This window comes from Xiphias gladius, chromosome 2 (assembly GCF_016859285.1).
Source record: "Xiphias gladius isolate SHS-SW01 ecotype Sanya breed wild chromosome 2, ASM1685928v1, whole genome shotgun sequence".
NCBI lineage: Eukaryota > Metazoa > Chordata > Actinopteri > Istiophoriformes > Xiphiidae > Xiphias > Xiphias gladius.
The window spans coordinates 20,234,521-20,261,661 of NC_053401.1; the positions used below are offsets into that span (position 1 = coordinate 20,234,521).

Here is a 27,141-nt window from a genome sequence, read left to right on the forward strand (position 1 = left end):
TCTAACAATGGAATAGATCAAAGGGGGTCAAAAATGGTTTTTACCATTTCAACATTTCACTGCCAACTGCAGCCCTGACTACATCTGTTTATGCCCTTCTTACATGACTGCTGACAAACTGCAAAAGCTACAATGATTAGAAACAAACAAATGACACTAAACAGCAATCTACACCTGGAATCCACATTAACAGTTAGACACCACTATATGTGCGCAGGCGAGATCTCCCAGACCCCCCCCTCGCTGATCCAGTCTTACCTGTGATTGGGATTCCTCCCAGCCCAGTGCTGCGGTGTCCCGGCAGCATGGTATAGTCCACGAAGCTGCTGCTTGAGGTGGAGGCTGTTGGACTGACTGTGTGGTTCAAATGAACAAAGTTACTGCGAGAGGAGTTGGGACCCATCCAGGACTGACAAAATGCTGAGGAGGAGGGGGAGGAGAAGGTGGTGGAGGAGCAGGAGGATGAAGATGATGATGATGATGATGATGACGATGAGGATGATGACGATGATGATGAAGAAAGGTGAGTGGGGAAGCTCAAAGAGCTGTAGCCCCCCCTGTGAGGGTGCTGATTCTGGGAGATATGGTGAGAGTGTGGGAGTTGGTTGGAGAGTGGCAGCCCCCCTGTGGGCCCGAGGCCTTTATTTAGCAGGGGTCTGTGGGTTCTGTGGGGGAAGAAGCCGGGTGACAGGGAGGAGCTGAAGCTGTCTTCGACACAGAGCTCCTTCTCTATGAGGTCAGCCAGAGCCCTGCGAGTGATGTCGAAGGGGTCAAAGCCCAGCTCGTCCTCCTGTTGCTGTTTGGACGAGCCGAAGCCGAACGCTGCCTGCCAGTCTGTGGACGACGACACTGGGATGGTATCTGTACACACAGAGGAGATGAGCTGTGAGCAGGTTTCACAAAGGAACGGCTGATTATTCATGCACTAAATTCGGAGGGTTCCTCAAGCAGCTGGCCTGGCGCTGTCCAAAGTTCAAAAATGCACCTACCAACACCTCTAAAGGTCAGTAATTAGTACGCTGTGTGCCATTTGTTTACACAAAGAAAAATATAAAAACTATTTTTGGTTTTAGGGAAAGTTACATGCTGAAACTATTTCTTCACAAATCGGTTTCTCCATTCATCCAGCACTTCTGTGCAGTAGCTCCGCTGGTTGCCTGGCGACGACAAGACTCCATGAATTCCCTGCACTGGACAGGTACCACCACGAACTTTACACCATTCACCTCCTGGTAAAAAGTCATTGAACTATCACACTATGGTGAACTCTCTTAACTGGTAAACGGGTTAAAAAGCTTACAGTTAAAAAAAAAAAAATTCCTTGTACTACTTCAGAAATCTTAAGTCCGTTTGTGTGCCCATAATTCAACTAGGTGTGGCCAAATGAGCTGTTCCGAGCATTCGCCAACCAAGACCAGACACTTGGTGTTTTGAGTTTGAGATAACGAATGGTGATTAGCATACATGGTTTGTAATGAGATCATTCTATGTTTTCTATTGGTCTACCACTTGCACTTTAGGTGTTAATATTTACATCATATGGTGCCAGCCGGTATATGTTATTTGTTGCAATAAGTTAACCGTGGGTTAAAGCTGCTCTGTAGAATCATTTTATTGTATTACTCATTATGCATATTAGCCAACATTCAGTTAGTGATATACATATTAGCTCCCTGGAACTAATTATGGATTAAAGGTTATTGAAAGTTATGGATTTAATTGTGTATATTACATAAGTGAACTGAATTTTTTATGTTGTGCAACATTATTAGAATTGGAACACAGAGATGATTATAGTTAAGCTTTTTTCTTTGGTCCAAAAAATGCTTGTTGTATTAGCACAAAGAATAAATGTAATTTTATTTGACCTTATTCATAGGTCAGGTTTTTTAGTGGGGGTCTAGCAGGCCAGAGACTTCAGGAGAGACGCAAGAGTCTTTCAGAGACAGAGACATCTCAGAGACTTAGAGAAGATTTCAGAGATTTCAGAAGACGTTTCCCTGTAATGGATGGCGCCTATAGAAGGCCAGCCAGCCCACAGGACACTGAGCCTGTCGCCTACATACCTAAAGTGCGGTAGGACTGAACTGCATCCAAACGCACAGCTAAAGGGATGGATGTCACACATACCCGTCCTCCTTCAGATACACCAGCTGATTTGAAGAACAGTGATAATTAAACAGACCCGGGCCTGATTTATTTTTCTATGTGCTCACAATTTCTTTTCTTTTTCTTTTCTTGCTGAATGTACTGTAAGTCCAACATCCCCTGTCTTTTAGCTCTGTTCTCCTGAGGGAAATATCTGGCTGTTTCGCTGCTAAATTCCCCAACCAGTCTCCAACTGTGTCTGTCTGCCATTTGGCGTTAAGCAGGTAGTGCACAGTGGGTTTTTAGATTTAATGATTGTCTTTCACACTGTAACATTGTTTTCACATTGGCTTTTACACTGATTCTATTATAAAACAATCCATTATTTCTGTTTTAAGGACAACTGGAGACTCTGTAAAGAACCAATAAACCCTGCTACAAGCAGAAAGATTAACCAGATGCAACCCCTGCTTGACAAACAGCAGGCAGACAGCTTCCTTCTACACAACAAGCCAGTTATTCCTCCATCGGGCCCACCTGACGTGAAGAGACTCTGTGGTTCTGGTGCAGTGGGCCAGTCTGAGTTGCTGTGTGGGGAACTGGAGAAGCTGCACAGTCCACTGGGGAGAGGGTTTGGATGCCTGAAGTTACTGTTGTCTGAGAACAGCGAGTGGGACTCCGCAGCGGCCACCTCAAACAGGGAGCGAGCTGCGTGGCCTGTGACGCTGATGGGAACCACGCGGCTGGGCTTACTGAGGCCAGGAGGGGGTGATGGAAAGTCACTGCCCGCGAGCTACGGCACACGAGAGAAGAGAGCCTCTTACTTCTTTTATCCTTTATTCAGTCTGGTGGTCTCACATATTCACGCAACTTGAAAATTGCTGACAAAATAAACGGAATAATTCAAAAGGCCTCGATCACAAACATACAGGATGGGTTATGACATGAAATCCAAACAGTCAAGTGCTCTTCTGTCAGTTTGATGTTTTAGATGCATCAAGATCAGAATGTCCAACAGCCGTGTCTTAGGACACTTTCACTCACACACGTGGAATTTTCTGTGATTGTAATTCAATGTGAGTCCATTTCTTACCAGTTGTGAGGTTTCACCGTTGCCTATAGTGATCATTTCTGGCAGTTTGTCGCTTGGGCTGTAAAATAAAAGCAGAAAAAAAAATAGTGATTAGATTGACTCACCAGAAGACCGAGGAGTGTTCGCACCAACACAGGGTAACGGTAAATTGTCATATAAAAGCCAGTAATGGTCGAGTCTCAAATACCCACTGGAGGTGTGGCCAGCACAAATGAACAAAGGCCAGTTGCTAAGAAAGGTAATAAAAAAATTTAAAAAAAAAACTGCGACGGGTAAAACTACCTGCGGCTATAGCAACTGTTCTCACATGGTAAATTCAGCATAATGCACATTTCCACAGTCCAACAACAGAGCCACTCTGCCAGACTTCAGCCAGACACGAGAACAGTTTCATCCCACATGCCATCACTCTAATGAACAGTTAATCAGTCATGTAAGAACACACACAACCCCTGAGCATCATCCCCGCAATACTAAATGACTTCACTTCACTTACCTACAAATTATTTGTTTATATTAGCTTTAAACTCACATTGTGCAATAATATGTATATATCATCCATCGCTTGTTAAATATAAATAAAAGCAGGCTGTATTTACTGAATATAGATGTGTATACTTGCACGTACTGTACAGAACCACCTACTGTATGTATATAAAGAAACTTATTACACTGCCCCCTTAGTATTTATTTCAGCACTCCTTGCACTCTCCCACACCTTGCACAACCCATTTCCAACTGGTTGCCTTGTATACAGACACTGTATATTGTGTCCATTGTTGCTGGGTTTTTTTTATCCATTTCTCTACTGGATTGTACATAATAGTCATGTGTTTATGTTCACTTATCTTTGCTCAGCTGTGTTCTTCCTGTGTATCTCGCTGGACATTGCTATTGGTACTGTGTACTACGTGCAAGTACATCGAGAGCCTCGAAACTGCGACGGGTAAAACTACCTGCGGCTATAGCAACTGTTCTCACATGGTAAATTCAGCATAATGCACATTTCCACAGTCCAACAACAGAGCCACTCTGCCAGACTTCAGCCAGACACGAGAACAGTTTCATCCCACATGCCATCACTCTAATGAACAGTTAATCAGTCATGTAAGAACACAAACAACCCCTGAGCATCATCCCCGCAATACTAAATGACTTCACTTCACTTACCTACAAATTATTTGTTTATATTAGCTTTAAACTCACATTGTGCAATAATATGTATATATCATCCATCTTGTTAAATATAAATAAAAGCAGGCTGTATTTACTGTGTATACTTGTGTACTGTACAGAACCACCTGTACCTACTGTATATAATATAAACTTATTAACTTAGTATTTATTTCAGCACTCCTTGCACTCTCCCACACCTTGCACAACCCATTTCCAACTGGTTGCCTTGTATACAGACACTGTATATATTGTGTCCATTGTTGCTGGGTTTTTTTTTAATCCATTTCTCTACTGGATTGTACATAATAGTCATGTGTTTATGTTCACTTATCTTTGCTCAGCTGTGTTCTTCCTGTGTATCTCGCTGGACATTGCTATTGGTACTGTGCAAGTACATCGAGAGCCTCGAAACAAACCAGAGTAAATAAACACACTATGCACAATAAAGCTGAGTCTGATTTCATATAAAACTTTATAACTTTTAAAAATAGTTGAATGACATACTTGGTTAATGCAGCCTTTGTATCAAAAGAGACAGTGAAATGACTAATCTACCTTGTGCAGAGTTGTCAAGTTAAGAACCAAATCTAATAATCTAATCTAGTTTACCTAGCGATGTCACAGTTTGAAGAGAAAGGGGTGAGGGCCGGTATGGGGCCAAGGCCGAGGTCAGGTTCGGGCCCCTCAGGGGTCAAGTGTTCAGAGTCAGAGCCATCTAATGGTGGACTCTTCCTGTGGTCTGACGACAGACCGTTGGTCGTTTTCCCTGATGGCTGTAATGACAGCCAGCTGTCTTTACTGGAGCTGTTAGATCTGTGACACCACACAGACAGAAAAGCAAAGAGAGATCACACAATAATACAAAGCTTTGCATACATATCTTCATTTACAATGAGTAAAGTCCCATTATGCATTAAATCCTTGGAGTTATTTTAGCTCATTAGTCTTGTCTTTTATTTTTAAAATCAGATCAGTATCTTTAGGAAATCAATCAATTTTTTTTTAAATCTATCATAATACAAAAAACTGTTCTTTGGCCACTCTCATGAGGTAATGTGCATGTATCACCAAGTACAAAAACCAAGGGTAGGGAAGGGAAGCAGGTCACGTCAAATGACAACTGAGACACACAGAGACTAATACACAGAGACAGACAGTCTGCTGTTAGAATACATCTGTAAAGAGTTGGCTTTGCCCTTTGGTTTGTCCCCTGACACAGCTGAGGTCTGTAGAAAGGTTGGGTTGATTTTGTAGAGGTCTTGTAGTTTCTGCTCATACTCTTGGTGCTTTCCTGCCTGGAAACAAAAGGACAGATTAGAGAGAACTACGTTTTCATAGAGACCTGACATAAAAATGTGCGATACCAAAAGTCATTTTTGTTATGTTAGTACTACTATCGTAGGACTGAAAGAGCCAACCTAAGGAAATATACAAAAGTGGTATATGGGTTTTAACACTTCAACCCGTGGCTGTTTTTGCTCAGGATTCATTCCCCTTCATGTATGGGCTCATGATATGTTCATGACATTCCTTAGCTATGACATGTCATATATCGGAATGAGTTAGGCTACCCAGGAAAGCCACTGCTTAGCAGAGTTTTATGCAATTTGAAATGGTTTGGATTTCTTGCCTGTTGTGTCCATAGGTTTTCAATAACCAGTAAATATCTGTATATGAATGGATTGATTAGAATGTAATGTTGGAAACCATTCTGATGGGCCATTCTGAGCCTTACTTCTGTCAAAAAATGAAATATAAGAAACAAAAAGCTCATTTTGGTGGGTTTTGTCATTCCTGTTGTATTTTCCCCTTCCTTTCGATTTTTCCAGCAGGGTTTCCATCATGCTTTGGGTGATGTGTTACACTGCCATTGAGACAGTGAATTAACTGTAGCCCAGTTCTGCACCATGGAAAATCATGATGGATTGGCTACTTGCAGTTCTTGTTTGCACTGTTTCCATGGGTGTAAAAACAACTATCACCTGCCTTACTTTGATACTGAAAGAAATGTCTGAGCCTGTTGATTATGAGGCAAGTTCTGAGTGTCTGAGCAATTACCCAAAACAGAATGCGTATGATATCTGTGAGTTCAGATTTGACTGAGTTAGGTTTAGTTGTGCCCACTACTCTGCGCCGACTGACCTGCATCTCCTCTTTTGTAAAACTAGCAGCTTCATCCCCCAGCTCGTGTAGATACATGCAGTCTGGTTTGGGGCACTGCATGCTCTTTAAAAAGTAACTGCAGTATTTTGTTGTTCCTAAAGATGCCTGCAAAACACAAAATATATTCTACAATTAGCCAGTATTCAGCTGGTGAACCTTCTATGAATTCAAATGCTCTGTCCTTTAATCTAAATGTAATACTTTTATCCTTCAAGCTTACCTTAAGCGTTCTGCCATCTACCACTACATTGTTGACACACTGGATTGCTCTCAGCGCATCTTCAGACCTAATATATGTGACATAGGCACTGGCACTGGGTCCCTGGGAAAACAGGAACAGGCAACAGAGACAAAGCGAACATTAAGATTAGTTTCGTCCCCTTCTGACTCTGAATGTGAACTATGACCTGCTGTTAGCTGTGGAGGGCCTCACCTGTGAACCAGCGTATGACGTACTGTTGTTGATCACCACTTTATGAATCTTCCCAAACTTCCCAAAATATTCTGGCCTCTTTAGAACCTTTTAAACACAGAAAACAGATATCCCATATGTAATAATCATTTATGGTCATCTTCGTCAGGGAGCCTCGCAGAGAGACTTTTAGCTGTTGGGTAGGTAACACTACTGTAGATAATATGAAAATGCAGTTTAAATGCTAGTCTGGAGAGACAACGAACACTTTGGGGTGTCATCCAAACTGCAAAGCCCCAACCTCTGAAAAACAATTCCTGAATACATCGTCCAGTCGCCTGCCTGGTCTCAGCAGGGTCAATTTACATTGTGTCTCCTCAGACTCTCCCTGTGATCCCCAGTCTATACGACTAAACTAGCAAAGAACACAATGCTGACCCTTTTTTTGGAGCATTTCATTTTTTTCATAGTTGACCATTTACAGTTAAAACAACAACACACAAGGCAGTACAGAACACTAAATGTACTGTAACTAAAGAGGGGATGGAAAAACGACAGAAAAAAGAGGACTGAAATTAAAATAAACATTTAGATGACAAACACAGCTGAGAGTTACTGGTGGGAGCATTCTTGGGCAATTTGACCTATTGTGGCATCATAAAACATACGATAAATTTAGATTAACATGGAGGAACGGTCAATCTGATTTGGAGAAATGTCCTTCATTCAATCAATAAAAGGCTGCAATAATTTGTATAAGGTTTTACTCTTGTTTCTCAACCAATGTCTTGTTTCCCTTGTTGTATGGAATTTAAATCAGCAATCCCCATTCCAACAAGCTCAGTTCTTCCAATTCCCACTTTAATGTAACACTTTTTTGATATTAAGTCATGAGATTTTTGTAAGCTTAACAGCATTGTCATGAACAAGTTATAAATTGGTGAAGTTACCCAATAGGCAGATTTCAGGATCCACTGGGAAATGAATGCCATGAATTTGTGATAAAATATTATATCAATTCTGTCAAAAACTATATATTTTGGGGCAAAAGCAGGTTGAATGTAAGAATGTGCCTTCCTCTAAGCCACGTCTAAAGCAGAGTGGTCAGAGACTTGAGTTATATCAGTGCAATTTTCTGCTGCTTTGAAGGTTCCCAATAGCACAGTGACCTGCCTGAACTGGAAACCCAGCCCAATTGAGATGGGGGGAACTTCCAGAGGGACAACCCAGGTCTGGTTTCCTCCAGACATAACACTTAGAATTGAGGCAAAATAGTTCAATCCTGGTTTCATCAGAACAGAGAATCTTTTTTCTCACAGTCTGAGAGTCCTGTAGGTGCTTTTTTGCAAAGTGTCTTTCACTGAGGAGGGGCTTCCATCTGGCCTCTCTGCCATAAAGCCCAGATCGGGGGAGTGCTGCGGTGACGGTTGTCTTCCTGGAAGTTTCTCCACCACACTTTTGTCACCAAAGGTTTTAATTACCCTGCCAATATTTTCACTTTATTGTAGACTAAATTCAATGTAAAGTAGCAGCTTCTCTACCAAAAAACAAGAAATAATTAAGACCTATTTTGTAATTATATCAGTGGTGAACCATGGGGCCAGAATAGAAAAATCCTTTTGAGAATGAAGTAATTTGGTGTATGTGGCCCGTTGAACTTGCTAATTGTTAACAGCATGGATCCTGGTATATGAACAGTCCTCATTGGACAATTCACATAACTTGAAAGAGCAGCAGACACTCACATATCCAGATCCAAATGTTCACGAAGCCTTATACTTATTTTTATGGTACCTTCAGTCAGGCTGACACTGTCCTCCACTGCTGTAAAGATGATTAATATGTTCAAGGATATTTAATGGCATGTAACGTCACCGCCGATGCCAGGCAATGACGCTACGCTGCTGCTGTTGTTTTCCAGGAGTGCTGGGCGTGGGAGATATTGGCAGACTGCTGCTGCAGAGTTGCACACCATCCATTTATTCTAGTATATATGAGAAAGCCTTACTACAGTTTCACTAAACATTAAGAGTCAAAATCAGATCAGGGTCAAATCAATTCTTCTGGATACCTAATTTCATCATAGCAGCCTACACTGTGAATACTTAGTTTAATGTGTGTGTGAGTGTGTGTCTCACCTCAGGGTCGGCCAACCTCTGAGATAGCCCCACTACAAAGACCAGGTTTCTCTGGACCACACGGACGCTGGCCAGATGTTTTCTGTTCTCTGTGATCTTCTGCTTCTTCTCGTTCTGCTTCTGCTTCTTCTCGTTCTTTATCCTCTGCAGTTCCTCATGGGACAGAGGCTTGTACACTGCAGGGTCTTCTGGGTACGGCTGCAGAACACACACTTCACTTAAGCCAAACATCCCCAATCAAATGCTCTACCTGTCGGATATCATAAAATCTGTGCGGTTTAATCATCCCAGGAGTTCATAACAACAGTGTGAGTCGTCTCTTTGATGACTATGTGTAACCCCTATAAGTGTAATAGATATTCAGCTAAGTAAAATAATGTAACAGTAAAATCATGGACATTAATTGAAGTTACACTGTATGATCTTGTTTTTGTTATCTTTTTTTTTAATGGTTTATCACCGATGCTAAGCGTAGAGGAGTCCAGGAGCCATGGATCTGGATGCACCAGTTTCTCCCTTCAGATTCCAGGTAAGATATACGACAAAACATACACAACATAGAGAGCTCCGAACCAAAGTAAAACTACATAGGTGACTGGAGAAAAAACGTTTGACTTTACTGAACTGAACAGTATTCAATAAAAATGCAATTCTGAACTTAAGAGGACATGAATGAGGACTAGAAAAAATATATCGAGCTCAGGAGTTTTTTTTTTTTTTTGGTTTGGTACTTGAATTAACAGCTCTGAACAGACACAAATCTAAGCTCATTTATTTTATTTTAAAGGCGTGCTTTCTTTGAATTTATTTTTCGTCTAAGTGGAACACTGAATAGTGAATTCCCATAGTGTCTTAAAGAAAGTAACAGAGTTGTGAACTACATTTTCGTTTTTAAAAAAATGTATGTGTCTGTTTCATATAGTAGTCCTGGAGTTATTTAACATCCTACTTGTCGAGCCTAGATTATAGATATGGATAAATTACTATTCAGTGAGCTCCTAACCCATTCCATTACTACTAGTAGTTACATATGGAAATGTCAACTGAAGCTGCAGTGAGAAGTTTCATTTTTCCTCCAATGAGATTTCAGACTCCTCAAATCAAATGCTGGTGCTATCGCAGATACGTCAGAGGCTACATTCAGGCTGCAGGTGAATGTGTCCCATACGTGATTTTTCAGGGGAAGTGGCTGCAATTAAATGCAAAGTTCATTTCTGAGACCTGGGAACCCAGGGACACCACTACAACAAAGTCTGAGAGGTCGAGGAACACAAGCAGTCAGACGATCAGACAGGTTGGAAACAAACAATTTTACTTTTTCCAGTGGGACAATTTTACTGTTTAACTTCTTTCTCTTTTTCTTCTAAACGGTGTTGTTGCTCTGTCATAGCATTAGTTTAGTTTCAAGTTTAGGATGGGTTTAAACCAGTCACATGATCCCTTAAACCCCCACTGCTATGTCCTCAGAAGCTGCGGTTCAAACTGCATCTGTGGTTTAGTCTGAACGCGGTTGCTGGGTCCTGTAGAAATCACTTAAACCCCTGTAGAGGTCACTGTTTCTGATGTTCAACTTTAACCTGCTGCAGACATGGTTTATCTGAGGATTAAGCTAATAAACTTCAGAATGAGGACAGATTTATACAGCTCAGCTCATTCTGTTCACTAGTAAAATGTCAACTCTTTTACCATGTATGTTCTTTTGCAGGCATCACTACAAAAACTGGCAAAGTTATTCAATTGTGTAATTACAATGAGAAGTGTCACTTCCCCCTCAATTCATTTTTGATGCCAGAAAAAGGGCGATTATCCGACACATACATAAGTCACAGAAATAAATAATCATATATGTGTCTTTAGACCAATCCCCACCACAGTTTTACTGTAAGCTAATACCGTACATTCGACCGATTATTATATATATTATTAGTGCAGAAATGAGAGAAAGTGGCAAATGTGCTATGATATGATGTTATTGAAATATTCTGAAGAATATTACTTAACTGTAGTGATATTCAACGATCACAAGTGCAAGTACACATGTTCTGCTAAGATAATGTTTTCAGATAGGGGGGAAAAAAAAAAAAAAAAAAACTTAGCAGGGATATGGTTTCTCACTTATTGTGATTCATTGCTGGAACAAAATTCATAATCACTTTTCAGCAGATCGCTGTCGAGGATGAAAATCTCAATAATTCTATAAACAACATCACGGTGTAATCAGTCATTGTGAAACAATGTAGAAATGTGATCAACAGTGGAAACATCATAGAACACATTGCAGATCAAAATAACACCAGTAATAGCACGACAACATGGATAAAATGATGATTAAAAACGATAACTCTGTTGCTCCAGTCCATGCTGGTAAGTAATCAGACGCACCTACTCTCAGTGGGCTACACGATGGGGTTTTCTGACACACCTCATACAGCCGCGATAGCAGCAGGTCAGCTGAACTTTTGCTCATGTTGACGGAGCAAGCGGGCCTAGTTGAGCACACGTGCGTTTTAAAACCCCTGCAACTTCCGGGTCAGCTGGACCCGTTCTAAACCGCAGATAAGCTAAATGACAGAGCAACAGCCCCGGGATGTTTAATTAACCTGGAGGTTGCTTCCAACATCTGATTGTCTCACAATGTTTCCTGACCTGTCGGACTTCTTGTTGGTCATGGCCACTGTGCTCCAAGATCTATGTTTTTAACACGGATCATGGAGGCAGACCACATCCTACAGTACAAAACCCAGCTATGAGATGCTGAAGCTGTCAGGAGGCTGGCAAAACATTCATCAGTTTTGATTTCATTCAAATTAATCAATAGGAAGATCTGCCGCTCTTCTGTTTCATATCACTGTAACCGGAAGCCTCTTGGATTGTATTGCTTTTGGTCAAGAAATCTGAAGACATTTCTGTGGGCTCCGCGAATTTATGATTGGAATCGGTCCTTTTTACATTTTACACATTAAGTAATTCATTCATTTTAAAAGAGTAAGAATTTAATGAAAACTAAAGGCTAAACCAGAATTAAGGTAAACATGATTCCTTAAATAAAACTCTACATGTATAATTCTGAAAAAATATACTCAATAGAAGATTCAGTTTTGTTCTTTTGTGCATGCTGGTCACTTTAAAACGGTGTACTGGTTTCTTGTATTGGGTCCAACAGTCCAACACAGCTAAATCAAAAGTTAGCACTAAGGCTTGCACGAATGCCATGAATGAATCTCTTTCAGTTGGCCTAATGTTAGTTATAATGAGTAATTCCTCCATTGTTGTGGTTTTCATGCTGATTAGGCTTCGGAGAAGACCGAGGTCTACCTTTCTGCAGGCGGGACAGAGACCGTTCTCGTCTGTCCTGATTCGATGCCAGCAGAAGCGGCAGATCTGGTATCCACAGGTGCAGGGGAAGAAGTTTACATCATCGATCTCTAGTGGTTCCATACACAGCGGGCACTCCATCGGGTCGTCCTTCGCCTCGGGGCTTCGGGGCATTCTATGATTCCACACCTCTGGACTGGACAGCTTTCACGGGAAAAGGGGCAGGAGGAGCTGTGGACACTGGAGCAGAGACAAAGAGGAACTTAGCTCCATCCTGAAGAGAAATGTGACAAAACTTAAATCACAATCTACGCAACAGCCGCCTTCCCCTAAACTGGCATCCCACAGGTCAAATCTCAGGCTCTGCCTGTCAAACTGGGGTTTCCCTGCCTATTATACTCATCTATAATGGGGGTTAAGTAACAGGGTGTACGTCAGTCATGCTGCTCTGGCTTCTTTTTCAACTACCCTCAATTTCAATTAAGTTTATGTTTGCAGTTAGGTATTTCTTCATACAAGACTCAGTTCACTGAAGTTTATAACCTGCCATGCTGTCTGCTTGTGTTGTTCAGCATGAACTGTCAACTGCAACCCTCGCATGGTCCAAGTGCCACATATTTAACAGGTGCAAGGTGTCATGTCATTCACTAAACGTGCTGGCTGGTGCTTATTGAGCACAACTGGCAGGTCACTTAATTCCAACACAGTGTGGCTCCAGTGTTTAAACACATGATGAGGTGTGTCTGGAGCAAATGCACGGAGGAAGAGAAACGGACTGGGCTTTACGTACTTGACACTTATCCACCAAAATAATGTCCCATCTAGGAAGTACCAATCTGCTCAAGACATTCCTGGACCAAAGTGTTCAACAGACCAAAGGTCCAACCAACATCATCCTCAGGCCCCACTGCTAATGGGACAAAAAACTTTTAAAATTGAATGTGGGAAAATCAGAAGTTATCCATTTGAACTTACTGTATAAGCTATTTCCTTGTTTAAATTAAATCATCTTTTCAGGCGTTATTTCATTTTGATCGGCAACGCTGACCACATGTCAAACATGCTGGTGAAGTATGACACCCTGCGGCTAGCTGTCATCTCTACACTCCTTTCCTAATTTTCAACGAGTTTTCAGCCACATGTAGTTCACATTTAACTGGTGACTGCTCGTGCTGTTGTCCTTGTCTTTTCATTCTTTGCTCATGTGGTTTGTTGCTGGAAAAGGTAGTCGACGGTCACTCGCATTTAGATGGGATGTTTTAACCTGTTTTCTGAGGCCAAAAAACAAATAACCATTGCTTCTCCTGCTGCGTGCTTTCAAGGATGCTATAGGTTCAAGAGACAAATTTTGCATTTAGCCATTCCAGTAAAGTCAGGAAAAACGTTTTCCCAACTATCTGCTTTTTGTTGGTTGAGCCATTAGTAAATATGTCAGACGAGCAAATTACGCCAAGATGAGGAAGGTAAATAATTAAAAGGGAACATAAACAGTTTATTGTTTGTTTTTAAGCAGCCCAAACAAAAAAAAGTTATAGGCATATTAAGGCCCAACCAATACATTGGCAGCTGAGTTTATCAGTATCAGCATTAATAACAGCTGGTTAGTAACAAGAAATTAAAGTAATGGAAAGCCAAAGGTAGGTGCTTGTGCTATTTTATTACTGATGTCGCTATTGTACAGTTTGTCCACCAGAGAGCACTGCAACTCCACTGTAGGCAACACACTAATCTCACTGGGCATCACGGCTCAGCTGACTGCGTCTTCACGGTCAGGTGCTCATTTTCATGTGTAATACCTTATTGAATGATAGTGAACCATGCCCCCTTCATGTCTCCTTTTCTAGAACCTAAATAAGCCTGACAGCCTCTCATACACTCAACAGCAGAGCAGTTGAGTGGTGTAGTGGTGTACTGATAAACAGTCAGTATTTCTAGGAAGTAACTGAACATGAGTCATCATTTTGTGCCTCCTGAGTATAATGCAGACAACCACTATAAAACATGCTTGCAGTTTATCTGTTGCTAAATTAGCAAGCCATGAAGCTAGCTAATGCCATGGTTTGTCAGCCGTTAATGGACGGCATTATACCCATTCTGCCTAAATGACGCAACAGTAAATATATCCGCAGCTGGTATCTCACTGCAGTTACGATCGTTACACTGAAAAGATATGATGAGTTTAAAGCTGAAACACGGTGCCTTTTTGGAATTAACCCCGTCAGCTAATGTCTGGTCATCACATTTCAAAACAGCTGGATATAAATGGTAATATTAGACACATTATTAGACCAGAAGAAAAGCGCTAAAAAAAATTTTTTTTTAAATCACATCAACATTGCACAATGACAAATAAATGACAGTGAAAGCTGTTTCAGACACTGCCCATGTCCCTCTAAATAACTAAATGTAAGGGATCCTTATCAAAAATCTTTGTTTAAAAAAAAGAATATCAGCCAATATAAAGAATTTTTTAGATATTTATATCTTCAAATATCAAAATTGGCGTCTGCCTTAAAAATCCTGTATTGGCTGGGCGTCAATGGATTTTACCATTACAGGGCATTCAGACAGAAAACTACGGAAGCCCTCACAGACAAATGAGAAAGAAAAATTCTGGTGATCCATTTCATAAGTCTGATGTAAATTTTTTCATCTCCTGTGTTTATGACTTAAGAACAGGTAAAAAAAAAATGTTTGGATAGGACAATCTTTCTAAAGTTCTTGTAAAACAAAAGTTTTACCAGAATAATTTAATCTAAGTTCCTTTTTTCATCTGTGAAAACGAGTGGGATGTTTTACAAATACATTTTTTCTTTTTCCTTAAAAAATTCTCTGGAGCCCGGCCACAGTCCCAGGTCGCGCGCACTCTGGAGCAGGTTTTCTTCAGAGGCCTCTCTGGGAAGCTCCCCAACAGCACGATGCTGCCACCACCATGCTTCACTGTAGGGATGGTATCAGCCAGGTGATGAGCTGTGCCTGGCGTTCACAAGATGTAGAGTTTGGAGTTCTGCCCAAAGGGTCAATTTTTGTGTCGTCAGGCAAGAGAATATTTTTCCTCATGCTCTCAGAGTTTTTCAATGCTATTTGGCAAACTCCAAGCAGACCGTCACATGCCTTGTAATGAAGTTTGGTGAAAGTTCAGTAAGGAAGATCCCTCACAATCTGCCTCGTTCCTCTGTGGGTTAACGTTGGCTTTATACTCCTGATCTATTTCTCTCCATCACTTCCACTTTCCCACATTGTCCAATCCCTCCATTCACGGTCCTGACGTCACCATATCTGACCAATGCTCTTTCAATGATCTTTTATACACCACAGTTTTATCGCAAAGGTCCTTAGAGTTACTCGGAGTTAATGGCTTGGTTTTTGTCCTGACATGAAGTGTGAATTGTGGGACCAATCAGTTCAATTTGCTACAGGTGGAATCCACTCAAATAAATTCTGAGAGGGCTGGGACCACAGTGATCTAAAAAAGTCCTACATCAATGCGTCCCAACACAGAAAATTTAAGGGATAAAGGTGAAAGAATCCAACAAATAAGCCTCACCTTCTCTGTATTAAGTGCTTAAGTACACTATAGGAAGATCTATAGCGCACACCCTGTTAACAATAAGTTCCAGGAACGTTTTGGTTTCTCTTATGTTCACAACAAATTCACATTATCTTTCCTTGCTACTAGATGACTTGGTGAGCTCAAGCAGCCACCACAATGGCCGAATGCTGAAGTCAATGTTAGTAAGATGCGCCACCTCATCTTATTTACAGATCGTAGGTTTTTTATTACTCGGATTATTTGAGATGGCATGGTATTTCCAGAATAAAGCTACTACGCATCCCTTCCGAAACCTGTTGATGATACAAACACTATTTCCTTGGCGAACAGTTATCCAAATCCCAACACTCGTACAAAACAGGAAATCTAACAGCTTGAGAAGTGACAGATGGGCTAATTGTTAAGTCAGTGGAAGACTGCAGCCTCAATTTGTGATTTTTCCATGATATCTACAAAATCTTCAGCTTTACTAATGGGAAATGCTAGCTGAATAAAACATGTCAGTGTTCCCTCTGTCCACTTACGTATGCAGGAAGTATATAGGATTTCCATGTGGGTCTATCCTACATGGAAAGTATACAGGATTTCCATGTGGTTCTATCCCAGGCCGCAGAGAAAAGAGCAAGGATGACTGCTAAAAATACCCTGCCTGTCCTGAGTGCGGGAGGGTGGAGTCCACCGGGGCTTCTCTCTTTTAAGGGTAAGTCCAGATGGGCAGCAGCAGTGCTCCTGCAGCCCACCCTCACCTCCCTGCTGGACATGTATGGTCTTAACTAACTCCTTCAGCAGCTCAGCACAGGGAGCCACACTCCAGGCTGGCTGCCGCTTAATGAAATCACCCTAATCCACACACTGCACGAAATCAGTCACAGCATTTTTTAGTAAGGCCAGCATTACTCCAGGCTGCTTACTTTGGTCGAAACAGTGGTTTTCAGCGGTGACACTGTGGGCCCCTCTTAAGACAAACTAGAAACAGATACTCTGGCAAGTTCTGGAGATAATGATATCTTCGAAACATAGGTCATACTAAATCTAAAAATATGGATAGTGTATCTGGTCTGTGTTCTCGTTTCACTGAGTTGTGACTCTGAGAAGGAGTATGATTTTTAATTGGCAGGAAGCGTTTTTAAATACCTTAACTGGCTCTATGACCTGTGTGTCACGGTCACTGCTGCTGCTCCAACTGCTGACCGTGCTGATAAGCAGCCAAATCAGCGGGTCAAACGGCAGTAATCAACTCCCTGTTGTTTTCAGAACACCAGCATGCACCTAGTCCCACCTCACCCGTTATATTTGCCTCATGTCTCTACCTCAACTCCCATGCGACCCGTGCATATTACTGGCTTATTCATTTGCCAGTAGCTGGTCTACCACTCAAACTGCTTCATCACATCCACAAATCTCAATTTTTGTGTGAAAAAAGTCTGTCATAACCTGTTCATACTTGCATCAGCAACACCTGCTGGGGCTCTGTTATAAATCCTACCTTTATGAGCCTTTTAGTGTTTTGCTGACACTGTCTGAATACGGTTATTTCAACTGCACGTTTATAAATGAGGTCAAAGTTTGTGGTGCTGTTGTACGTGATTGAATTATAGGTATTTCTAATACTTTGTTAGCCCATTTACATACATGTGGGGGTGGGACCATTAGACACATCTCAATACAATGCAGCAACACTAAATCAGGTAAGATCGTTTAAACAATTAAACAAGTAATCAGAGCAGAGTTTTTTTAAGGAGTGGGACAATGTATTCAAGAATTTATTTTGCACAGGCCATCTTAAAATGAATAATTGTTGATTAGCTTGATAATATCTAATAATACCTATATTTAGTTACATGGTAACAGCAGGACCTCTTACTCATTTGCAGCTGTGTGCTTAAGTGTGTGGCGTAAAACTAAACAATTTGGATCATTTAATAGATTTTTTTGGGAGATTTAATAGGATTTAAGTTTATATTCTTACCTATGGTATACGTTTTGACCAGAAACTCAAGAAAAGTCTCTATGATATAAAATCTAATTTGAAACAAGTATCTCGATTAAACAAGACTGCATTCTAATCTGCTCAGACCCCCTTATATTGCAAATGTAGATGAGGAACAATTTTCGTAGCTTTAGGTGTCAGAGGCACACACACACAAACCACTCCAAAATCAAAAAACACCTTTAAGTTACTGTACATCAGATGTGGCCTTGTACCGTTTGCCGCATGTTTTTTCCATCTACTGCAGATTGATATGTTAATAAAAATACAATTTTTCATGTGATTGAAGAAGATTCTTATCTTTAATAGGGAGGTCAAACGTTCTACCTGCAGGATAATCACAACGGGGGAGGAGGGACGCTGAACTGAAATTCAAAACATCATATTAAAAAAACTACAAACTACGGGTCATTCAATCACTATCTATTCATTTTTCAGTCTGAAAAATGCTGGGAACCGTGTTCATTTCAGAAAAAAGGTCCCCAAAAACAATTGTATCTCTCCTCATTTGACCCAAAAGTCCCAGAGGGGGTTTGTATTGGTCCACTGAGATGGCACTGGGTGTCCTTGTTGACGGATCAGATTTACACTGTGGAAAATGAGCTCGGAATACTTTATTGAAGCGGCTGCTCCCCAGATCCACCGCGAACAGCGAGATTTTTACAACACATTCACCAAAGTCTTGTGTATAACCCTGTGTGGCCGGATTAGTTTTTAATTTGATAAGAAACAGGAAGTGTGCTCCCCAGATGCTACAAATCTGAGACCGCCACAGAATCTGAGAGAATCTGCAGGGAGCCGCCATGAAATCCTGGCTTAAAGTTCATCTTAACAATAGTTAAACTCATAACTCAAATACGGTTCATATAACTAATAATATCACTTGTAAGTTAGTTATTGCAATTAAGCCTTAAAGAAATACTGACATTTCTACACGTATTTATTCATGATGATCATGTCTATAACCCTTCAAAAGTCTTTTTACTTCCTCTTTTTGTTTTTTTTTAACAATTAATGTAGAGACGGGAGCTGCACTTTCAAATACTTCCAGCCAAGCAACAGAACTATACATAAAATGCTGCCACACTCTGCACTCATCGTACAATTACAGTGCTTGAATATGATTCACATGAACTGAAATGCCGCTGCACCGAATCATTATTAATGGTGTAATTCAATTAGAAAAAAGGGGCATTTCCAAATGTGACTCACACAGCCCTAAATCCACAATCACAGTGTGCTGTGATGGAAAAATATATTCTGACGTTTCTGTTAAGGAGGAATGAGAAGCTTTAAGTCCGTTAAATAACAGAGTTATGTTTGAGACAGAAAAATATGCCAAATAGATATCCCTAAATAATTAATAATAAATGTCATAAGTTTTCTATCCGTGCATTTTCAGGGTGTTAGCGCATATCTAGCCAGGAGAAAGCTGAAGCGCAGCAACAGAGAAGACTGTCATGTCATGAGGACTTGAAAGCCGTGTACCAAAAACACACAGGACTGAAAAGGTAGAAAAAGAAAGCAGTAACTGTGCAAGTGTCTATGTTCATGGGGATGTAGGTGCTGCTACGGATGCTGACGAAATAGATAGCTGATAAAACAAGGCTAAAAAACCGTATGATGCAGAAATTAAGATCAGAATCTCTGTGAGGACTTAGAAAAGATGAAATTAGAGAAGAGAAAAGACTTCCTTCGGACCAATTACTAAAGAGTGAAAGTCCCACGGTGCCTGATTTGCTAGAGTAGGTCGAGGTTTTGGATAAAGAGGCTGAGCTTTTGAGGGGAGAGCATATTTAAACTCAGGCTTGTAGCGAGTCAGATTCACATCGCCACCCTTGAGCACGGACAGTATTCAGATGCTTTTAGAGAAGCGTAAAGACATTTAGTCACAAACGGAGGAGAAAGTGCTGACAAAGCCGCAGAAGTAATAAGGGTCATATTGGAGAAGCTTGCTGGGCCCTGCGTAGAGAGGCTGCCATTAGAGGCTTGACAGGTGGGATACTCTGTCAAAAAATGATATTACACTGTCGTCCGATGCCCCTGCAAAGTATGGACATAAATATGGCAATGCAGGGGTATTTCTGAAAGATGGCACAAGGCTGCATCTTGAGTGTAAGAAAACGAGCATCAGGCTCAGTGCATATTTGATACAGTTAGAGATGACACAGGACGTAGTCAAGAGAGGTGGAAGAGAGGGGAATGTTAATGTTAATGTTTAATGACATGCCTACATAGCATTAATGATAATGAAATAATAACTTTTCTAAACAAGCTAGAATTACCAAAAGCCCTGAATAATACGTCAAATGACAAACCACCTGGACCTGATGGACTCTCAGATGAATTCTATACACTTCTGGTATATTTTATCACCATTTTACAGAGTAACCAGAGGAATTAAAGCTACCTCCACAACACCCAAACACATGAATAGGGCCATCATGACACTTCTACTAAAACCCAATAAGTTATTCCTCCCAGATCAAACAGGTTTAATCAAAAACAGAAATGCTGCAGATAACATATCAATCTTTCACACCAAAAACAAACCAAAATCATAGTCCTATCATCAGATGCCGAAAGACAATCTGCAAAGTAAAGCCGACATTTCTATTCAGCAACCTGCACAAGTTGGGTTTTGGAAAGTCGTTCATCCATTGGATTAGAACACTGCACACTTCACCCAAGGCCACAATAATCACAAATGGTTACACTTTACAAAGCTTTACACTTAACCGAGGAACCAGACAAGGATGCCCACTCTCACCGACTTTATTTGCCATCTTCAAATTAAACCAATCCATGACTCCAATTCACAACATAAAAGTAGCCTTTACGCAGACAATTATCATTACCTCTTGCCATTTTGCACACCAATAATATCCTGGGCCGCGAGCTTTTGTCTTCACTCCCCAGCAGCAGCTCAAACCAATGCCCCCAAAACACTTCATCCACATCTCAGGATCAACTCCTGTACCAGAGCACTGACGACACTGGACTCTCAACAAGAAAACATTGTCACTCAGAACACGCTAAAAACACTGACAGGCAGCTTTACGACATGGATCACTATTTTGTTTGACGTATCTTTTATTGTTTTATTTAGTATAAACCGAGATTCCATTACAACAAAAAGAGGGGCACTTCTTCACTGCATGGGTTGCTCGGCCTTACAGTACGGGTCACAGAAATGTTTCAGACATGCGGCAATATGCCTCAATAGGCTTCATTTATTTATTTATTTATTTATGCAATCTTTGCACAAGCGCACTGAATTTTAAAAAAGTAATTTCAGTAATGCAATAAAAAAAAGTAGAAATATTTACGGCTGGTCAACCCTGTTTTCTGTACACCTGATGTCGTCTCATGCAATATACCTAATCTTTTGGCATCCTGATATATCCTTGGCAGCCTTCTGCAGATTATGTTCAGACATCCATTTATTGCGTCCAGAAAAATAAAACAATTTAGAGGTTCATGCCACTCTGAGAAGCATGCATTATCGAGGGTTATACACGAGGGGGATGTTAACTGACCTGCACTGGACCCTGTCTTGTCCCGATGATCTAAGGAGCTCACATCAGTTAAAGGCTCATTAGGCCTCCTTTTAGCAGCCGATATCTGTGACACTGAACCAAACAGCAAATTCAGTCACATTGCAGCACCATAATCAACACAAGAAATCAAAGTGGCAAATGTCAGTAATATGAAATAAAATGTTTCCCTCTAAATACATGCGGCTCCAAGTTTGCACTTGAGACTGCCCTATAGTATAGATTGTGCCATATATAAATAACCAAGCCTCAGTTTGTAACTGCACAGTGCACAAAGTGCTAAGAACAACAACAGCTAGCTTACAGCCACAACACACACGGTATGCTAACCCTAACCCTACACACACGATGAGGAGGAGAAAAAGACGGGTGCTAATACTGCAGATAATACGATCTTTCAACTTAAAACACCAGGGTTCCCATCATGCTTGGGTGATGTAAACAGGAAGAATGATGTTGACATCGAGACTGGGTCAGCATTTATTTTTAACCTCCATTTCTTTACATTCTGTTGAATTTGCACTGTTAAATATCGTGCTGCATTAGCTACTAAAAGTTCCTGTTTGCACAGTTGCAGGGGACAGAGACAACAATCGCCTGGATTACTTTGATATTGAAGAAAACATTCAATCGCGGTTACCCTACCACTAGAAAGAGTGGGTCATGCTGATTCTGTGTGTTCCACTTTGACTGAATAATGGCTCTGAGGATAAGTTTGACTTGCATCAGCTGAGTTCAGAAGGTTAAGAACACAGATGACCTAGACAGAAAACTGCAGTGCTGTAACACTAGCAGTTCCTCATTCACTCTGCTTTCCGGCGTGGTCCTGACCTGGAGAAACCTCTTGACACCTCTTGTGACAGAAGAGCTTCACATAGCTGAGAATCCTCCCAACTAAATGCTCCTTAGCCCACTGCTGCACAAAGTCAGGGCCTGTTCATATGTATCACAGGGGAAAACCTTAACCTTTGTATTGTGGGGTCATGTGTGGCATCACAAAATGAAGAGCCTTCTTTCAGGGAACAGGGCAACGCCTGAAATCTCAATGCACAGTGTGCCAGTTACCTTAGTAAACATAAACATAATTTTCCTACACAGGTTCTGTTGACTGAGAAAGAGCCAGCCTGAAGCCATCACCAACCAAAAGAGACAACTGGGCAATACATGCAGAATAGCACTGTTAAAAATAAAGCTCAGGTTCATAAAGAAGCGTAAACACCTAGTTTCGTAGAGGAGGGCCTTTCCAGACAGTGAGGCAGGATTAGGCTGAAGGAAACAGGAAGAGGAAAAACATAGAGAAATACAAGTCGGCCACAACCAGTACACAGAGCTGTTTGCATAAGACTTCAAACCTTGTTATGACCGGAGTATTTTGCTCATTTAAACATTTAAACAGACGGGTCAATTTAATAGTGACAGTAGAGGTACAGAGAGAAAATGCAAGGTGGGAGAGGAATGGCAAGCAACCAAGCTCTTTGGTCAGAATGGAACCGGGGAAAGTCTGGTTCATCTTAACCACTAGACCACCAGAACACCCTTAAAAACTAAACAAACAAAGCCCTTTTTTAACTTCACAAAAAAAGCTAAAAAACTCAAATGTTGAAAGTTCCCTTAACTTAACCAGCTAATTCTGACATTCAAAGCCAGCTTTCAGGGTCTGTCGAGTTTTCGTTTTAGTCAGTGCTACGGGCACACTTAAGTGACTACCAAAAAAAGTGTTGGGGTTAGATATCCAACTCTGTACACCAAAAAACCAGGTTCAATTTCATAGCAAATAGGAATGAGTTCTGGTCTGGTCTCACCAGCTGTTCTCTTAACTGTCTCTGCCTGCTGGGCAGGCAGTGTACAGTGGGTTTATCAGATCTTTTCCACAGCTGCCTGTTGCTGCTGGAAACTACGCTAATGAGAGGGGTTTTTCGCAAAACAATGAGCTCAATGAGGTGAAAAAGCTCCGTAGTGCTGAGAAAAACTGCAGAAATGGTGATGATTCTCTGTGGATTCGTCGCCACGACAGACACCTTTCACGTTCATTGGTGGATTCATTCGATCCACGGTTCATGTAAAAACATTTTTTTAGTGCAGGTATATATACACAGGTAGAAAAATTTAGCTTCACTATTCACAGCAACTTTCACGACAACCTGGCTCTTAGCTGTGGAGAATCGTGCTTTTGGAAGAGTTGGATACAGCGACCAATCCGTCTCACCCTCCACTGTCCTTTCTGCTGGTACAAATACCCCCCCCCCCTTTAAAAGTATGTTGTCTCTGCCAACCTGCAGTCCAGTATCTCATAACAACAAACTCGTGTGGTTAGTTTTAACATGTGGCAGAAAAACACTGCCTCGAGGCACGGTCGCGCTCTCGAGGCAGGAGCCGTGCTGTCAGAGCCAAAACCGTTTCCCCACACCTCGCCCCCCGGCTCTCAGCAGGCAGGTTTTAATCACGAGAGGGCCGAGAAAAAGGCACGTAAAACAACAGGACCAGATGCAACACAACGGACTGAATAGGTCACAACGGTGACTACTACGAGATACAGACACTCGTACTGAGACTGTACACTACGATGAACGTGAGACTCAGTGTGAGAAGCGTAAAGCCACATCAGCGGCCCTGGCGCACCTCTGTGTGCCACTGAGGCTGGCTTGCGGACAGCTAACTGTCCGGAAGGAGGGCGAGTCTGGTGGTGTCAACACTGAGCCCTGCCAGGGGAGAATACCTGGGCCCCGCCGCACAGACAACCACCCTCTTCCCAACTGAGAGGGTTACGCTGACAGTCTTTAGCACCTCACTTGTTCTGTCCTTCAGAGGCAGAACTGGTTTGTTTTGGTGACGAGGCCGAAAGTTGCACCTTTCGAGGTCAGCCTCTTTTTTCGATTGACAAACACCGAGCCAAAAACGATCGACAGCTTCTTATTTTGACCACATCATTCTGCTTTTATCTTTTCTTCCCTTCATCTTGTCAACAACTCAGGACTAAGTGTACTTAATTGCTCATTATATGACCAGAATAGCTCTTGACCAGTGCAAACCGACTGAATGCGCCAAACAAGTTGTGGTTAAGTATGCACATTTGTAATCCGTGCTTGGTACCATTTTAGCTAATACACACATAGACGTTTAACGCCCTTGTTAAACGGGCCCAGGGTTATAACAAGGTAGGAAAGCACAGGCAAGCATCGGTTCGAGGGTTAGAACCAGCAGCTTCGTTGTCAGTCATGCGCCGGGTGAACTGACACTTCGGCTGGGCGCCGCCGGTGCTGCTCACGGACGAAGCTAAGCTAACCAGCTAAGTTATCCAGCGGTCAGCCCGGAATGCTGCTAGCTACTGTCTGTCATGTACGACGTCGGCTAGGGGCGGACTGCTTCCTCTTGTAGTCTACACAACGCTCACCGTGACAAGAAATCCTCCGCCAAAGTTACCTCAAGACACCGGTGCTTCCCCGCACACTAACGTGTCGTATATACGTTGTGCTCCTGAGAGGAAACAAAACAAAACAAAACAAAAAAAATAAAAGTCTGCCAGGAAGAGGAGTTTACACGGCCTGCCCTCCGCCGGCAGTACCCGACATAACCGAGAGACCAGCCTAACGTTGAGAGAAGCTGCCTCGGCTGTGACAGATGAACAGCCGCCTGACAACCGGACGAGGCTTTCGCTCAACTATGTCCCTTATGTCCTCCAATGAAGATGACAACTCGGCGGCTGGCGTAGTTTATGGCGTTGGCTCAATTGGGATAGTCAGGATACTCACCCTGCCTCTGAGTTGCTGGAGATCCCTCTCCAGGATGTTGAGGGGAGAAGTCTGCCGTGCGGGACAGTAACGCCCTTACAGAAGGCTGCCGTCTGTGGGACTAGGTAGCATTTGCCCCAAGGAAACCGCCCGGCCCTTTTCTCTCCGCCTGAAAAGGTGCTGGCTACCAACTTACAACACAAACCACCATCTTACACTGAGAGGAGGAGAGAGCTCAGGGGCAACTACACATTTAAGTGAGTCGGCGCAAATCGTGTTGATGTTCTATGCATAGAATGATGGGTATTGTAGTGTCTACCAGTTTGTTTTTGTTTCTGGTTTGTTTTGGGGGTTTTTCGATTTTGTTTTTTTGGCAACAGTTGTTCTTAACAATGACTTACAAGTGGGCTATAAAGTTTTAATAAAGTCATGTTGACACTAGTTACAGTTTACAAACCCTTTATAAAGAGTGCCTCATACAAAGTTTTACCATGTATTATAAGCCCACATAGCATTAATTAGGGATTCAGGGACCCAATACACTGGCTGACAATGATACAGAGCTAACAGCAATGGCATTGACCACATTGACAAAGATTCATATAACACATAAGGATAAACCTCTGCATATAAATTATGGTAGAAGCCATGTGTAAGAAACCCCAAGATATTTTGAAATGTTTAATGACATTGTTTACCCCCACACCGTTTGCATATAGCAAATGATTATATTGTTGACACATTTTTATTTACACGATTAAATCATATACTCAAATAAAATCATTAACCCCAAACTTCCTTTAATATCTGCGTCCTATCCAGGGAGAATGCATGAAATCATTTTCAATCCCTTGTGTTAAATCCACACACGACGATGACAATAACAATGAATCCCACAAACATCTTGGAAACATACAAACGACACACTATCAGGGAAGTAAAAGTGACATGTTTTGACAAAAGACAGAGTGACATTAAAGAAAAGATTTCAATACATTTACGATAAAAGACCATACAAATTCGATTGTATTTTTTTATTAGAGTAGAGCATCAGTTTAAAATAGTACATTTATCGTGGATTCTCATGGCAAAGGATTTCCCATAAAAAGACAAATATGCTATCTGTGCTATACAGCCTCATTCAAATTCATTCTTCCATTGTGCTGTGTGGTGTAGAGAGTCATTACAAACAGTAGATGGAGATATTCACTCAAGGAAAAAGCTCTAAACTGAGGACACAAACACAAGACCATAACACAGAACAAATAATACACAGTATTTCTCGGCTGGTTAAACATATTTACATATTACATTGTTGAAATATTTGACACTGCTTAAATCTTAATATTTCTATTATATTTTTTATAATTGATTTTCAGAAAATGATTCCATTTACAGTGAGCAGCTGCTTTTTCTGTTCAACATTTTAATGGTGATTACACTGACAAGAGTCGCAGCAGAGATATTTGTAACACATCTAAACTAGTGAAAACATTAATGCATCTTTAATTACATTTTGACTTATTAATAGGCTTTAAGGGAAGATCCTGTAAGATCTCTAATTACTTTTCAACTCCTGTCTTTTGCTGTTAAGTTATTTGAAGCATTCATTTAAATATACAGTTCAGTTTTCAAAATTTGAAACATGAATTCCAGATATCTTGATTTAGATTATAACTTGTCATGACTCAAATGCAAAATATCTCCTGTTTTTCAGTCAGAATTGAAGTTAAAGATATATCTTCTTCACCATTAAGTATTTTAAAATAATCCTTCTTTTTCTATCTCAGACTGATATTACTACTGACAGTATAGTAAGACATCAGAATTAAAGGGGCGATATCTTGAATTTGAGTTACTGCGTGCAAAATATATTTTATATTCCCTTCACATTTCCTTTATCAAATATCTACAGAGACGTTTTTTGA

At 41.2% G+C, this 27,141-nt stretch overlaps 1 protein-coding gene across 5 annotated transcripts in view; it reads right to left on the minus strand.

Annotated features, from left to right (window-relative positions):
* The window catches only part of cnot4b (CCR4-NOT transcription complex, subunit 4b), a 37,574-nt gene extending 12,135 nt beyond the window's left edge, over positions 1–25,439 (minus strand). The window contains exons 1-12 of one of the 5 annotated variants that reach the window (XM_040146665.1): positions 25,235–25,439; positions 21,468–21,552; positions 12,386–12,625; positions 9,071–9,268; positions 6,954–7,040; positions 6,741–6,842; positions 6,500–6,625; positions 5,531–5,652; positions 4,967–5,170; positions 3,182–3,239; positions 2,626–2,881; positions 259–861 (exon numbers count right to left, since the gene is read on the minus strand). In XM_040146665.1, the coding sequence (XP_040002599.1) occupies positions 259–861; positions 2,626–2,881; positions 3,182–3,239; positions 4,967–5,170; positions 5,531–5,652; positions 6,500–6,625; positions 6,741–6,842; positions 6,954–7,040; positions 9,071–9,268; positions 12,386–12,559 (1,930 nt within the window). In that variant the 5' untranslated portion in view covers positions 12,560–12,625; positions 21,468–21,552; positions 25,235–25,439. Of the gene's footprint in view, positions 1–258; positions 862–2,625; positions 2,882–3,181; positions 3,240–4,966; positions 5,171–5,530; positions 5,653–6,499; positions 6,626–6,740; positions 6,843–6,953; positions 7,041–9,070; positions 9,269–12,385; positions 12,626–21,467; positions 21,561–24,876 lie in introns of all 5 variants that reach the window. The other 4 variants (XM_040146647.1, XM_040146657.1, XM_040146632.1 and 1 more) reach the window with 4 other exon arrangements.
* Between the last annotated feature and the right edge of the window lie 1,702 nt (positions 25,440–27,141).